This window comes from Lissotriton helveticus, chromosome 6 (genome assembly GCF_964261635.1).
Source record: "Lissotriton helveticus chromosome 6, aLisHel1.1, whole genome shotgun sequence".
NCBI lineage: Eukaryota > Metazoa > Chordata > Amphibia > Caudata > Salamandridae > Lissotriton > Lissotriton helveticus.
The window spans coordinates 818,437,466-818,450,153 of record NC_136067.1 but is presented as its reverse complement, the minus strand read 5'-3'; the positions used below and the strand labels follow the sequence as shown (position 1 = coordinate 818,450,153).

General features: G+C 40.1%; 1 protein-coding gene across 2 annotated transcripts in view; it reads right to left on the bottom strand.

The window, feature by feature from the left end:
• The window catches only part of PPIL6 (peptidylprolyl isomerase like 6), a 212,890-nt gene that overhangs the window by 34,326 nt on the left and 165,876 nt on the right, over nucleotides 1–12,688 (bottom strand). For both annotated transcript variants that reach the window (XM_078648402.1, XM_078648403.1), the window contains exon 7: nucleotides 1,183–1,318. In XM_078648402.1, coding sequence (XP_078504528.1) covers nucleotides 1,183–1,318 — 136 coding nt within the window. The remainder of the gene's footprint in view (nucleotides 1–1,182; nucleotides 1,319–12,688) is intronic.

Sequence of the window (12,688 nt, the reverse complement as noted above, 5' to 3'; positions counted from 1 at the left end):
ATAGTGAGTGCTATTGCCATGTATGAGTGTTTTGCGACCGCATTTGCGGTCGCATAACTCTTGCCGTTTACCACCTACTTAAAGTAGGTAGTAAACCATTTGCAAACGGGAAGGAGTCCCCAGAGGGACCCCTTGCCAAAGCAGTCCCACACATGGTGGTCTGCTGACCTCAGCAGGCCACTATCCCTGGGAGTGGTAGCCATTCCCAATGGGGTCGCAAATTGTGACAGCCTCATTATTATTCATGAGGCATGCATTTTGTCACCCCATTGGGAATCGCAAACAGTGTCTGAGACACTGTTGTACATTGAATTTTGCAACTCGCAAATTGCGACACGCAATTTGTCGCAATGTGCGAGTCGCAAAATTCAATGGTTGTACATCTGGCCTCTATATTACATAATTGACTGTGCAGATTACATTCCTAGGAAAACCCACACATGGTGTTCCCAGAATCCACACATTCAGGGCTATATTTCCTTTGTTAGTGTTCCAGCACTTACGTTTGTTCATTTGAGAACGCAACAAAATATTGAACAAATGTGTTACAAAATGAGAATATCTCACATTTGTCATTTTAGCTTCAGGCTGCAAAGAGATATCGATGTGGTTTTTGCACCAATACATTGCTCTGAATGTGCTGTAATAAACATACAGTGAGCATGGCTGGAGAAAGACACCTGAGAGGTACATGTGCTTGAACTACCTAATGTAGAATTTTGGAAATAAACTCAAGTAAATAGGTATGCAAACAAACGAGTAACGAAAGGGTTAACAAAGAAAAACAATGTTTACTCTTTTTCTTGGTACTTCAAACATCCATAGCCACATGAGTGCTATGGAATTAGTTAGATCTGAAAGTGCATTCAAATTAAAAGCATGGTTCATAAATTATAATCATTGATGAATAATATTTAAGAAATAGTTCCATGCCTCCATTATTTCTTTGTTTAATTGCACTCTGATAGGTAGGAAGTCAGCGTTCTGGATTTCCCATCATTGTGTACGGGAGGAGAATTGCAAAACACCTCAAATGACTGATGGGTATATATTCTATTCTGTGTCGCCTAATAAAAGCTAGCTTTAAAAGGAACAGCTCTCCAGAAACCTCGTGCTTTACAAAAAACACGTTCAGCAAAATCTGCTCATATCTTAATTGAGAAATATATAACTTATACATACCCAAATGCAACATACTTTCTGTCCATGTAGGGAGTGGCCTGCAGCGTAATATAAAACTGTGAGCCATTTGTGTGAGACCCCTTGTTGGCCATTCCCAGAATCCCCCTCTTGCTGTGCGGAACTGCAAAGTTTTCATCTGGAAAAACATTTCAACAAAAAACATTAATTCATGCTGTTGACATTGACTAAAACTAGTAATAGAAAGTTTTCATCTAGAAAAAATTCTGTTAAATAAAGGATTATCATTCATCTTGTAGAGACTGGACAGAACACACAGATTTATGTTTAGTTTCATATGGACCGCAGGAGGTAAGCCTGAACGGGGGATGACCTCTCAATATTTTCTCAAGTTAGATGAAAAGGGAATGATCAAGCCATGTTTTCTCATGGGGGTTAAAAAAGAAATGATCCATCCATGTTATCTCACGAGGGTTGAACAGGTAATGGCCCATCAATGTTTTCTCAAGTGGATCACAATTCAAGTGAAAATGTCATCCAACAATTAAAGAGTTTTCTCTTTTACCCCTAATAGAAATCTGGACATCTGTTATCAAGTTGTGTACAGCCAAGATGGAGCTAAAGCTTATCTGTAATTATGATTGGATAGCCAAGATAAAGCTAATGGTGACGAAAGGGTTGCAGAAATGTTATCTAGGCCATATGGATTCCTGTAAACATTCAAATAGTCCATCATAAACCATCTCCTGAACCAGGCATTCGCCTCTTCAGCTCCAACTCCCTAGATTAATGCAAGAACGGCTCTACTTGGAAATTCACAGATCTCTGGCGACATGTATTTGGTAATAACACACTCTGAAGAATGATCCGAAACGTGCATCAAGTAAACAAACAAAAGCAATAAACCACTCTCTTTCATTTTATCTACAAGACTGTGGTGTCCTTTATTACAGGAAATAGTTACACATTTCCACCTATTTATTTTCATGTTAAAGATTTACAATGTATTCAATTTACAAATGGTCTCAATCACCCCAATAGTTAGCACCTTTTAAACTTGCACATCTGGACATTTTTTTCGCTACTTCAAAAATTGACGGCGCCGTCGTTTAATCACAGTTCAAGATCTCTATATTTTTGGAAGTTGGAGGAACATTCTCCTTTACAATGCTGATTCCAATATAAAAATGTACACGAAACTGGCAAGAAATAATGGTGCATCAGCTGTACAAACTGTTACAGAGCATTTTCCAAACTTTTGGAATCTTACTTTTACATTGTGTTTCAAAGGGTTGCCCCTTCTGGATTTTATCTAAATGTAAAGTAGCAATGGAATACAAATGAAGAGTGTGACCACCATTATACAACTGCTATCACCCTGTAAACTATGGTAATAAATCTGGTATAACAGCACCCCACTCTCACTTTTCATGACAAAGGGCATTTCCAGCCTACTGAAAGCACAAGTTGAAGGTCAGGGCGTTAAAAAAAAGTAACCTTTCGTCGCATCAATTTTCATGATGAACAACATTTCTGGAGTGCTGTACTCGACTACTTTCCTCTAATTCAGCAGAGGTAAATCTATGGCACATAAGAAACAGTACGTGGAACTCAGACCGAGGACACTTAATAGGTTGCATAATATATATTTGCCTTTGTAAAGGTCCCTGACATTTTGCTAGTGTGTTCACTAATGAACGTGAGAAAAAAAGTTACATATCTTTAAAGGGGATGGTCTACAAACCCCAGCGTGAGCATTGTTGATCCATGGCGGATGCCCGAATAGCTATACGTTGAACAAACAAAAGGGCGAGGCGATGGTAACCTGTTTTTGAAAAGCATCTCTGCCCTCGGCTTTGACGTAAATAGGCAGAGAAAGTTACAAGTGAATCAACAGAGGGAGCCCAGAGAAGACCTAAAGACCACTCACCTTCCCCATTGTAATTATAGCAGAGATACTTCCTGAAAAGCCAGAGAGGAAGCATTTACTGAAGGAAAAAAAACCAGACAAGCAAGAGAGGCAGCAGGAATACTGTCTACAATGCGGTCGTGCCTTGAGAGGGTACTGTAAACGTTAGCAAACAAACACTGGCATAGCCAATAGGTCTCGCTTTTGGGACCGTACAAGAGATTATTAAAGAGATGTCCTTGCCTGTACTTAGAGGTGTTGTTTAAGCGTTTATATATACCCTCTCCCAGCAGTCTCCAGGCTGTGATGGCCTCTGCGCACTATTAGTGACTGTCAATACTGAAGAAATATGAGGACAGGCAGTGTGGAAGGGTAAAGGCCATGGGTGGATGGATAGTGGGTATGGGGGTGGCTGTGTATCTGGGATGGGTTTAGTGCCATGTCGTTCGACGAATGCGAGAATCATGGATGATGGATGATAGATGAATAGATAAAGGAATGGATGGGTGCGGTGAATGAATGGATAGATGTTCGCAAAAAGTTAAACATCATTTTTATTGAAATGTCCATGCTAAGTTGTTTTACGTAGTAAAATACAGGCACTTTTTTCTAAAGAATGGTATATATCAATGTTAACACCCTACCACATATCTCTCACTCCAGGTGGTTATGAGCACTTGGGTCATCTTGAGAGTCAGCACTGAGTAGGGTGACCGGATTTTAAAAACAAAAAACTGGGACATTTCCCAAAAAAATTGAAGGACTAATCTAATTCAAAATCACACCAGGGGCACAAAATGAGACTTTACATCAATATACAAACACAGAGGAAGCATTAGGGGAATAAATAAAAAGTCAATTTTTTGAAACCCAGAATCAAATATTTTATTTAAACAGCTTTCTAATGAGAGCTGCTAACTAGTACCTGTTGCTATGAAACAGCTTCTAAATAAAATATGCACACATACGCGAGCATTTTGTTTCAACCCTCTGCTTTTTCCTATAAATTGCAATCACAGTTACAATGAATATAAATTAACCCTGAAAAAGCTTTACTATCCACATGTTGGCGACAATTTGGAATATCCGTCAATTCTGCAAATCCCAACGAGCTTACAATTAAACAACCCTTTTCTCAATATTGCCTACAAAGCATCTGAACAGCACTGCAACCATTTCCTTTCTGTTAATATACTCTTGCTTTACGTGCCTGTCAGGAGAGGTAAGATGGGTTGGGCCTGGCTTCCTTATGGTTAAACGGCACCATTAACTTGTGCAGTATTCATCTCTGTTGGGAGCGATTAGACTGCAGTTGCCACTTTGGCTGCAGAGAGGGCGGATTTTTGCCGATTCTCTTACACTTGTAATTGCATTTATATAGCGTTTACTACCCCTGAAGAAGCGCTTGGGCGCTTTAGATTGCATCCAAATAGAATACAGTCATGCAAAACAGTAGTGAATGGGTGAGTCTGTGGGAGGCAAGAAAGGCAACTGGCTGAGGCAAACGAAGGAGCAGGGCGTACTGTGAAAAATGGAATTAAATCGGAGAGGTCTGACTGTACGGTAATGATGTGCCAAGTCTAAAATGTACACTGGAAGTGCCGCTGCATTTAGAAACTGCATTCACACCCACCGGAGGGAGAGTGAAACTACCCACCACCCCCTCTTTTCCCTGCCTCAGACTTGCAGGGCAGTGTTGCTTTAGCTACAGACTGCATAGCATTAATACAATGCGCTCCATGATACAAGGATTGCAACCTAGCACTAGTTTAACAGACTTTCCACACCAGGCAGAGTTCCCATAGCAACAGGTAGGAAAATATACAGCAGGCCAAGCCTAAACTTTCAATTAGTAGTAAATAAAAAAAAGGAAAAGTCCACAACACACAAGCAGGCTCCACATCGTGCCCCTAAGTGTTAGTTACATTTAACTGGCTGAGGCAAACAAAGGAGCTGGAAGTTGCATGTGTGTGTGTGTGCGGTGTGGTGAGACTGTGTGCATGTGGAGAGTGGTGGGGCCGCCTACAGTTTTTACGTGTGTTAATTATTAACCCATTCATTAAAGTCGGAAAGATGACAGGCTGGGTTGGTCCTGCCAAGATTTAAAGTTGTGGTGCAGGTCACACACAGATAAAAGCAAGGAGCGCTTGTACTTACGGAGCTTGCAGTGACATATATCATGACAGAGTACAGGCCAGGTGGCTCAACTGCTTACAAAGCACTGTAAAATTACACAGGCGGGCTGTTTTGATTGTCTGCATTAACTCAAAAACCTATAAAATGACCAAATCACCTAAATGAAAGTAAGGTAACTGGAGATCATGTTATGGGGTCCAATAGCTCCGGGTCAAAGCCTATTTTGAATTTGGGGGTTTGTGCACTAAAAACATCAAGCACGATCTCGATCTTTGAAAGTAAACAGACTTATTTATAAAACTCTGGCGAGACATGAGGGAATTCAGATTGCAAAATGGATTAAAAGTTATAAATTGAAATAATGGCGGAGCCGAGTTCCGAGCGGAGCACTGGGACAGAAGACCATATGTGCAGTGAAGAGATAGCTTGTGACTCTGCTCCGCCATTATTTTAATTTATGACATTAAATCCAGTCAGCATTCTTAGTGTGTGTGTGTGTGTGTGGGGCGGGGGTAGGTGGCGCTGAGAGCTTGGAAGTTGGAAGTTATTGAGTATTTAATAAACAAGCCCGGCAAAGCTTTCATCAAGCCTGCAAAAACACAAGCTGAGTCAGGTAAACTAAAAAAAGAGTGCTCACAGACATAAATACCAGAAAGAGCAAGAGCACATGTAACAGGGGCAGTCCTCATAAGAGGTTACAAATGTCCAAAAGAAGGGATTATTAAGCATATTAATCAAACAAAAGAAGGTATTTTTGAAGGGCAGTCACAGGAACCAATGAAAAATATGGGAGGTGCTACAATCCCATTTCTTAATATAGCATGTCCTGAAGAGACCTAAAAACAGGGACCTCAGAGCTTGAAGTCGGTCGGTCCCTTCGAGTCGCAGGCCTGCCAGAAATTAGAAGCTGACATTGAAACACATCCCTATCGAGTCCTATATTCATTACCTTAACTTAACAAGCAACAACCCTGATCTAGTTCTGAACAATATACAATCTGAATATGTAATCAGTGACAGCGATATAGTTTCAGTTTCCATTTCACGTTTTACTTAATCCAGCATTCTTTACGAATATCTGATTTCTTCAGTACTTTTTTTTCTATGCAGAATATTTTTCTTGTATCATGCATACTGTGAACTGAGTCGCTTTTATTTGACCTTGTGAGTTCAGGATGTGGGTGGGTTAATTGATCACCTTTGGAACTCTGGCATTGAGGCTGAAGGCAGTGTCAGTTTCTCATAGTGCCTGTCAGTGGATCATAAAGATGTTCAGAATACAAACTCATCACATCCTCGCTTGCTCTGAGCTATTGTCACTTGTGCTTCATGTGATTCTATGTGAAAATGTTTGAAGGAGGTACGTAGGTTTCAAAATATTGACAGGGAGAAATTAAAGAAAATGCAGTGCTTAAAGATGAGTGGGTAATTGTGTGTGTGTGTAGAGATGTAGATATACATGCAGGAGAAAGTGAAAATAAGGTGCTGAAGAGGAAAGAGAGGAGGTGTGAGATATGCAGATGGAGGGTTTCAAATGAAAAAGTGCAAACATGTCCAATCGAGCGACTGCAGGAAAAAGTGGTGCGAACAGAAAAAAGGAAAGGTTTGACACACTCTGAAAACCACTACCCCTTTGCCAGACCTTAGTAATGTTAAGATCACAGTCTCATATTTTCAGAATTGAAACATTTTTAACTCTAATTATTCACAACAAAATCATTCATTTTTTTCATTTATTTTAAAACATAATTAAACCAGACCTATTGGCAAAGCCAATTGGTCTGGCTTGTTTTAGGTGCATGACTGTTACTGTGCAATATGTCTGGATGCAATGGCAGAAACCTAGAGATACACCAAAACACTGGATAAGTGGCACGCTATATTAAGAAGAGGATTATAGGTTAAATGTTTTAAGCCATGTCTCCTGGAAAAGATTCCTAGATACGCTTCCTAGCTACGACCCTTTCAGAGACCACCCCTCCACTTAAAGCCCTAAGGGATCATATGATGGTGGCCTTTTCTGGTGAATCGCAGAGCCAAGTGCCTGTTTTATGAGCCTGAAGAGCTTAAGGTGAATTCATTTAACCTCATATTTTGCTGAGTTAGTGCATTATTTTCAGACAACACAACCTAGAACTACAAAGAGGCAATCCCTGCCCGGTGTTTCTACGCTCTGCTATCTGAAATTAAAACATTAACTCAAATAAATATTGGGTTAAATTAATTTACTTTCATTCCTAAAGGTGCTCGTCCCTGTCCTGGGCCAGAAAATCCCATCATGATGCGGCCCTCCAGAAGAAAAAAAATGTGGACTTTAGATAGTTATTCAAGATTCTATTATTTCTGAACACTTAGGGAAGAAACGCTCGACATGCTACTCAGTACAACTGCACTACACTGCTGTCATGATTTATTTGTTTACCTAAGTAAGTGGGAAAGAAATGGCACAATGAACAAGAATTTACGCCACACCAGGGTGGTTAATGTGATTGACAGAGAGGGTAAGCTTGTGGCATACTAAAAAAAGAAAGAGAGATAAGCAACTCTGGACAGGAACATCTTGAAAATGCAGAAGGAGAACTAAAGTTAGAATATGAGGCATGCGGAGAGCAGGCAGTGGCTTGATGCATACAGATATAGATATGTGTCTCAAAGTACATAATAGCAATATCACAAGTGGATAGAAGACAACAACGTACACATAAAATGGTGCAATGTGTCTTAAACATGAAGTAAGCAACAACAGAAGATAAGGATATGGATAATGCCAACCTGCCTGACCACACTTTACAGATACAAATAGAGCTCGATGAAGCAGAAGATAAGAGGAGGTGAGGCAACATTGAATATGGCCCAGACTCTGGCTTTGAGCTAGGCACACAAAATAACTCCAGTTATCTGGTGGATTTGCCTAATATAAGACAAAAATCCTTATTAAAATACAACAGCCCGCTAAGAAGGGCAACTAGTGTCTCACTGAACCTAAACAAAACGGTCTAAGAAATGCTGATCCTGTTGCATTCAAAGCTTGGGAGTGCTTATGTGAAGAGCCAATAATTTGTCATCAGCATCCCTTCTAAGTGCTGGTCCTGTCCTAGTCAAAGTATGGCGGCAATGCTGAGAAGTTTGTGTAGATGCATTAGGTGTATAAAGCAAAAACTTTCCTAGAAAGCAAGAGAATACTATGCATATAAGAAAAGCCAAGAGGGAGAGAAGAAATATGGAGAGAGATTAAGAGCTACAGAGAGAGCAAGAGGCAGAGGAAAAAAGGTGGAGGCAGGAAAAACAGAGAAAGGTGGAAAGACAGGGGATAAAGGTGGGCAGACGTTAGTAAGGAGAAAAGTGTAAAGAAGGTGGAAGGTATTGTGAGAGACACCATTTTTCTTTTCGCTTGTGGAAAAACATGTTTGCTCCTATTATTCTCCATAAATACATGCATACGCACAATCAATTTATTAGACCGTGAGCTTTTCCATTTGAGTGGTGTGACTAGGTCTATTGATTATTTTGTTGCTTCTTGGAGAGGTTAACAAGTTCATCTTAGTGTGTGTGTTCAAGTGTTCATCTCTTTGTAGGAGGCTTTCTGAGATAGGTTTCACATGGATCTGGATGACATTCTTTCCAGTCTTCAAAATGAAAACACTGTTCAGGTGGGAATTATAATTCTGAAAAACACTGCATTATGGTCCGCACAGTCTAAAAAAATGAGAAAGTTTTTTTTTAAAAAGATGAAGTTCAACCTTGGTTCCTTTATTGGCTGTTGGGAAAGGGGAAGGATTTGGGAGGTTAAATGGGACACAGATGTTCCTTAAGGACTTTGGGCCAGATCAGGTCGCATAAGTATTTTTGCAACCATTAAAGATATTTAAGAACTAGCCCATGTACTTATTGGTCAGTTCTTCAAAATCCAAATCATGGTGGGTCAGAATCCGACCTACCTCACTAACATTAATGACCAAGGAAGCAAATTGCTACTCACTATGATTGGATGCCAACCACTTGGACGGTTTCTGCTTGGTTAAGCAGACCACCAAGTCTGTCATCAAATCTCAATAAAGTACTCTTTTTTTTTTTTAAATGAAGACTGATTTCTATGGAGTTAAAAGGCCTGTGTTTACAAAGAAATGTTTAAAACCTACTCCTAAAAAATGTTTGGGGAGCATTCACAAGAATGAATAGGAAGAGGAAGTGGAAGGGGTCCCCAAGGGACCTCTTTCATTTTGTAAATGGGTTACCACTCCAACTTAGAGGTCGTGACATTGTCAATTCTTTACAACTGCTATTTTGGTCCTAAGCCATTGATACATGTGGTTTTGAATTGCTATTTGGAAGGGACACCAAGAACACGTTCCTTCCAAATAGCAATTCCTTATCCATTGTTAAACCCACTTTAGGAGTCAGTTAAAGGGGGAGTGGCTTGCGCCCGAGAGGAATGGCGGCGCTCTGGTGATCCTCCCACGGTGACTGAGGTTCGGGCAGTGATTTCTTCCTGCAAAAGTACATGCACATGCCTCATAATGTGAGAGACGCTGCGTGAATGCGCATGGATTCAGGGGATTCCTCTTTCTTCGTTCTTTGAGGCTGTTTGCAGGTATTTCGAGCCTCTTGACTGCGGACGCTGCTCTGTTGAGCTCGCGTCCGCCATTTTGTCCTTTCACTCGTCGCTGACGGAGTTCTTCTCCTATGCGATGCTTCGTCATGGGCTCTGGCTCCTTCTTTTGTGTGCTGACTCTAAAAGCCCTCTTGTTGCTGTAAGTTTTTTTTTCTATATTTTACAGCCTGCTGGATGCTTTTCCTTTTCACTTGGCTCTTCTACTTATATGGCTAGCTGCATTTGGAACCTCCACCATTTTGTGCTCCTCGTGAATGGAGTTGCTGACAGCGGCACCGTTCTTCTCTCTCAACACTATGTTAATCTACTTAATCTTTTTTCAGATTTCATTCAATTATGACTTCCTATTAAGGCTCTCCTTGAATTTTACTTTTCCCATGAGACAGAGACTGAAATTATTTTTATTAGAAGAATCTGACTAAATTCCTATGTTGGTTTATTGCATTGATGTGAAGACCTCTAGTTTAATTAATTTAATTAATACTTACGCATCGAGTTATTTACATCAAATGTATGGGTCGCATTTATTTCTTACTTTTTAGTATATTTTCATAATGGTATGATTTTCCCTTACAGTAATTTTTTGTCATTGTTGTTCTAAGTTTGCTATGCTTACAGTGATTGAGCAGGTGTCCTAGTTTTGCGCCTGCGTTATTCTTGCTCTTCGCACAACATTTCTTCTCCTGCACAGTACTATTCTATGCCTTTGGTTTGTCTTTCTCCAATTTATGGGCAGGACATCTAGGACTTTACAGTTATCTACGCCTTCTCCTCGGAAATGTTCGATTCATCTCAGTTCACGCTATAATTGTCTATCTATGGAGGAATCAGGCGCTTCATCGTCCAAAGGCGCATTGCCTTCACAGATTGCCTCAGTCTCTAATGTTTCCAAAGCCTCTACGAAAAGATTGAAAAAAGATCCTCCCTCTCCACCTAAACAGACTACCTCTGTCACAATGGTTTTGATATTGGAGGAGATTAGAGCTCTGCATCCATTCATGGAAGAAACCAAATTCGCACTTCAGATTCTCTCTGACAAGTGGTCAGCAATGGATCAACGGGTGAATACGTTAGAGCAAAATTTTGGCTCTCTATATTCGTCTACTTCCAAAATAGACTCTCTTTGTTCACAAATCTCCGTCCTTCACAAACAGGTTGAGCAGTTGGAAAAGCGGAACAGGCGAAATAATCTTCGAATTTATGGTCTTCCTGAAGGGACAGAAGATTCAGACCAGCCCACCTTCTTTAAATCCTTTCTTCAAACTTCTAAGCAACCTGAAGGCACCATGGTGAATATACAAAGAGCTCATAGATTAGGCCCACCATTGCGTCAAACATCTTCTTCGTTGCCACATAAACCGAGGGGAGTGATTTTGTATTTTTTGGAGTATACTGACCTCTTAAAGATTCTATCAGCAGCTAGGGCAATTAATCGTATAATTTGGTCAGGAAATTCTCTGTTTTTCTCTCAGGATCATGCTGCACTGCGGCCGCAGCTGCGCTCCTTGAGTGCAAGATATGGTCTTTTTCACCCTTGCTTGTTTAAAGTGACATTCAACAATAAGACTACCACATATGAAGATCCTATTAAATTGAAGAGCTTCCTGTACTCTCACCACATTGACACAATGGAAACTACTTCATCATTTAGTTCCAGCTAGTTTGTATTAAGACTCTAGTTCTGGTTGCAGTATTCTCATGTTGTATTTCTTGGTTTTTATTCCATTTGTTGTTTCTTAAAAATGTTTGCAGCAGTTAATATGTATTGTCATTGTTTGCACTATGTCTAACCATCTTTTCTTCCTTCACAGGTTTTGGTAGCGTGTCTTTTCATACCTGTGTTCGAGTATGTTCGTTATGCCCTTCCCTCCGCCTTCCCTTGTGGGTCCTGGACACGTCATTGTTCCGTGTGGCATTCCATCCCTTCACCCTTCGTATGTTTTGGATTGTATATAAGTTTTATTTTTTCATTATTCTCAACTCTCTTCATGTTTTCTTTCTTCTTTTTCCTTTCTCTCTTCCTTTGTATATTCTCCTCTCTCTATGGTCTTCCTCATTTCCATCTTATATCCTGCATTCTTCCTTCTTCTTACAGAGGTTATTTCTTCGCTTTGCTTCTTTTCTTCCTTACTTCTCATATCTAGTTCGGATTCCTTACTTTTTGTGCAGTTGATTTGATATTGCTTGTATTTGTATTGATTTTATATGTCATTCCTATTGGAACTTTTTGTATCTCTACAACCTTAATTTATGCCTTTAAAACTTATTTCTTGGAATGTCAGAGGTTTACATTCACCTATTAAGCGTCAGAGGGTTCTGACACATTTGGCTAAACTGTGAGTAGATGTTACATGCTTACTAGAATCTCATTTGAATAGTGATGTAACTGCGAAACTCAAAAGGGTATGGGTAGGAGATGTTCTTTTCTCCCCAGGTGATGGCAAACGTAATGGAGTTATCATTCCTTTTCGCAAATCCCTTTCCATTAAGATCCTGTCTCACTGTACTGATCAGGCGGGCAGATGGGTTTTTGTTAAATTCCTAATTGATAATGTCCCGGTCTCCTTATTGAATGTATATGCCCCCACAATTGGTGACCCCTCTTTTTGGACTTCATTAGCCCAACAAATTACACAAGGTTATGATGACAATTTTATTCTTGCTGGTGATTGTAATGAAATCCTGGATCCTTTTTTGGATCGCAACCCTTCAGCTCTCTTTACACCTCATAAATCTCACAGCATTTATACGTACTATTAAGCAACACAAACACATAGATGCTTGGAGACTCTGCAATCCTACCCTACGAGAATACATCTTTTTCTCACCTGTACATCATACTCAACCCTGCTTAGATTACATATTTGTTTCCCACAATGTTTCCCAATCAC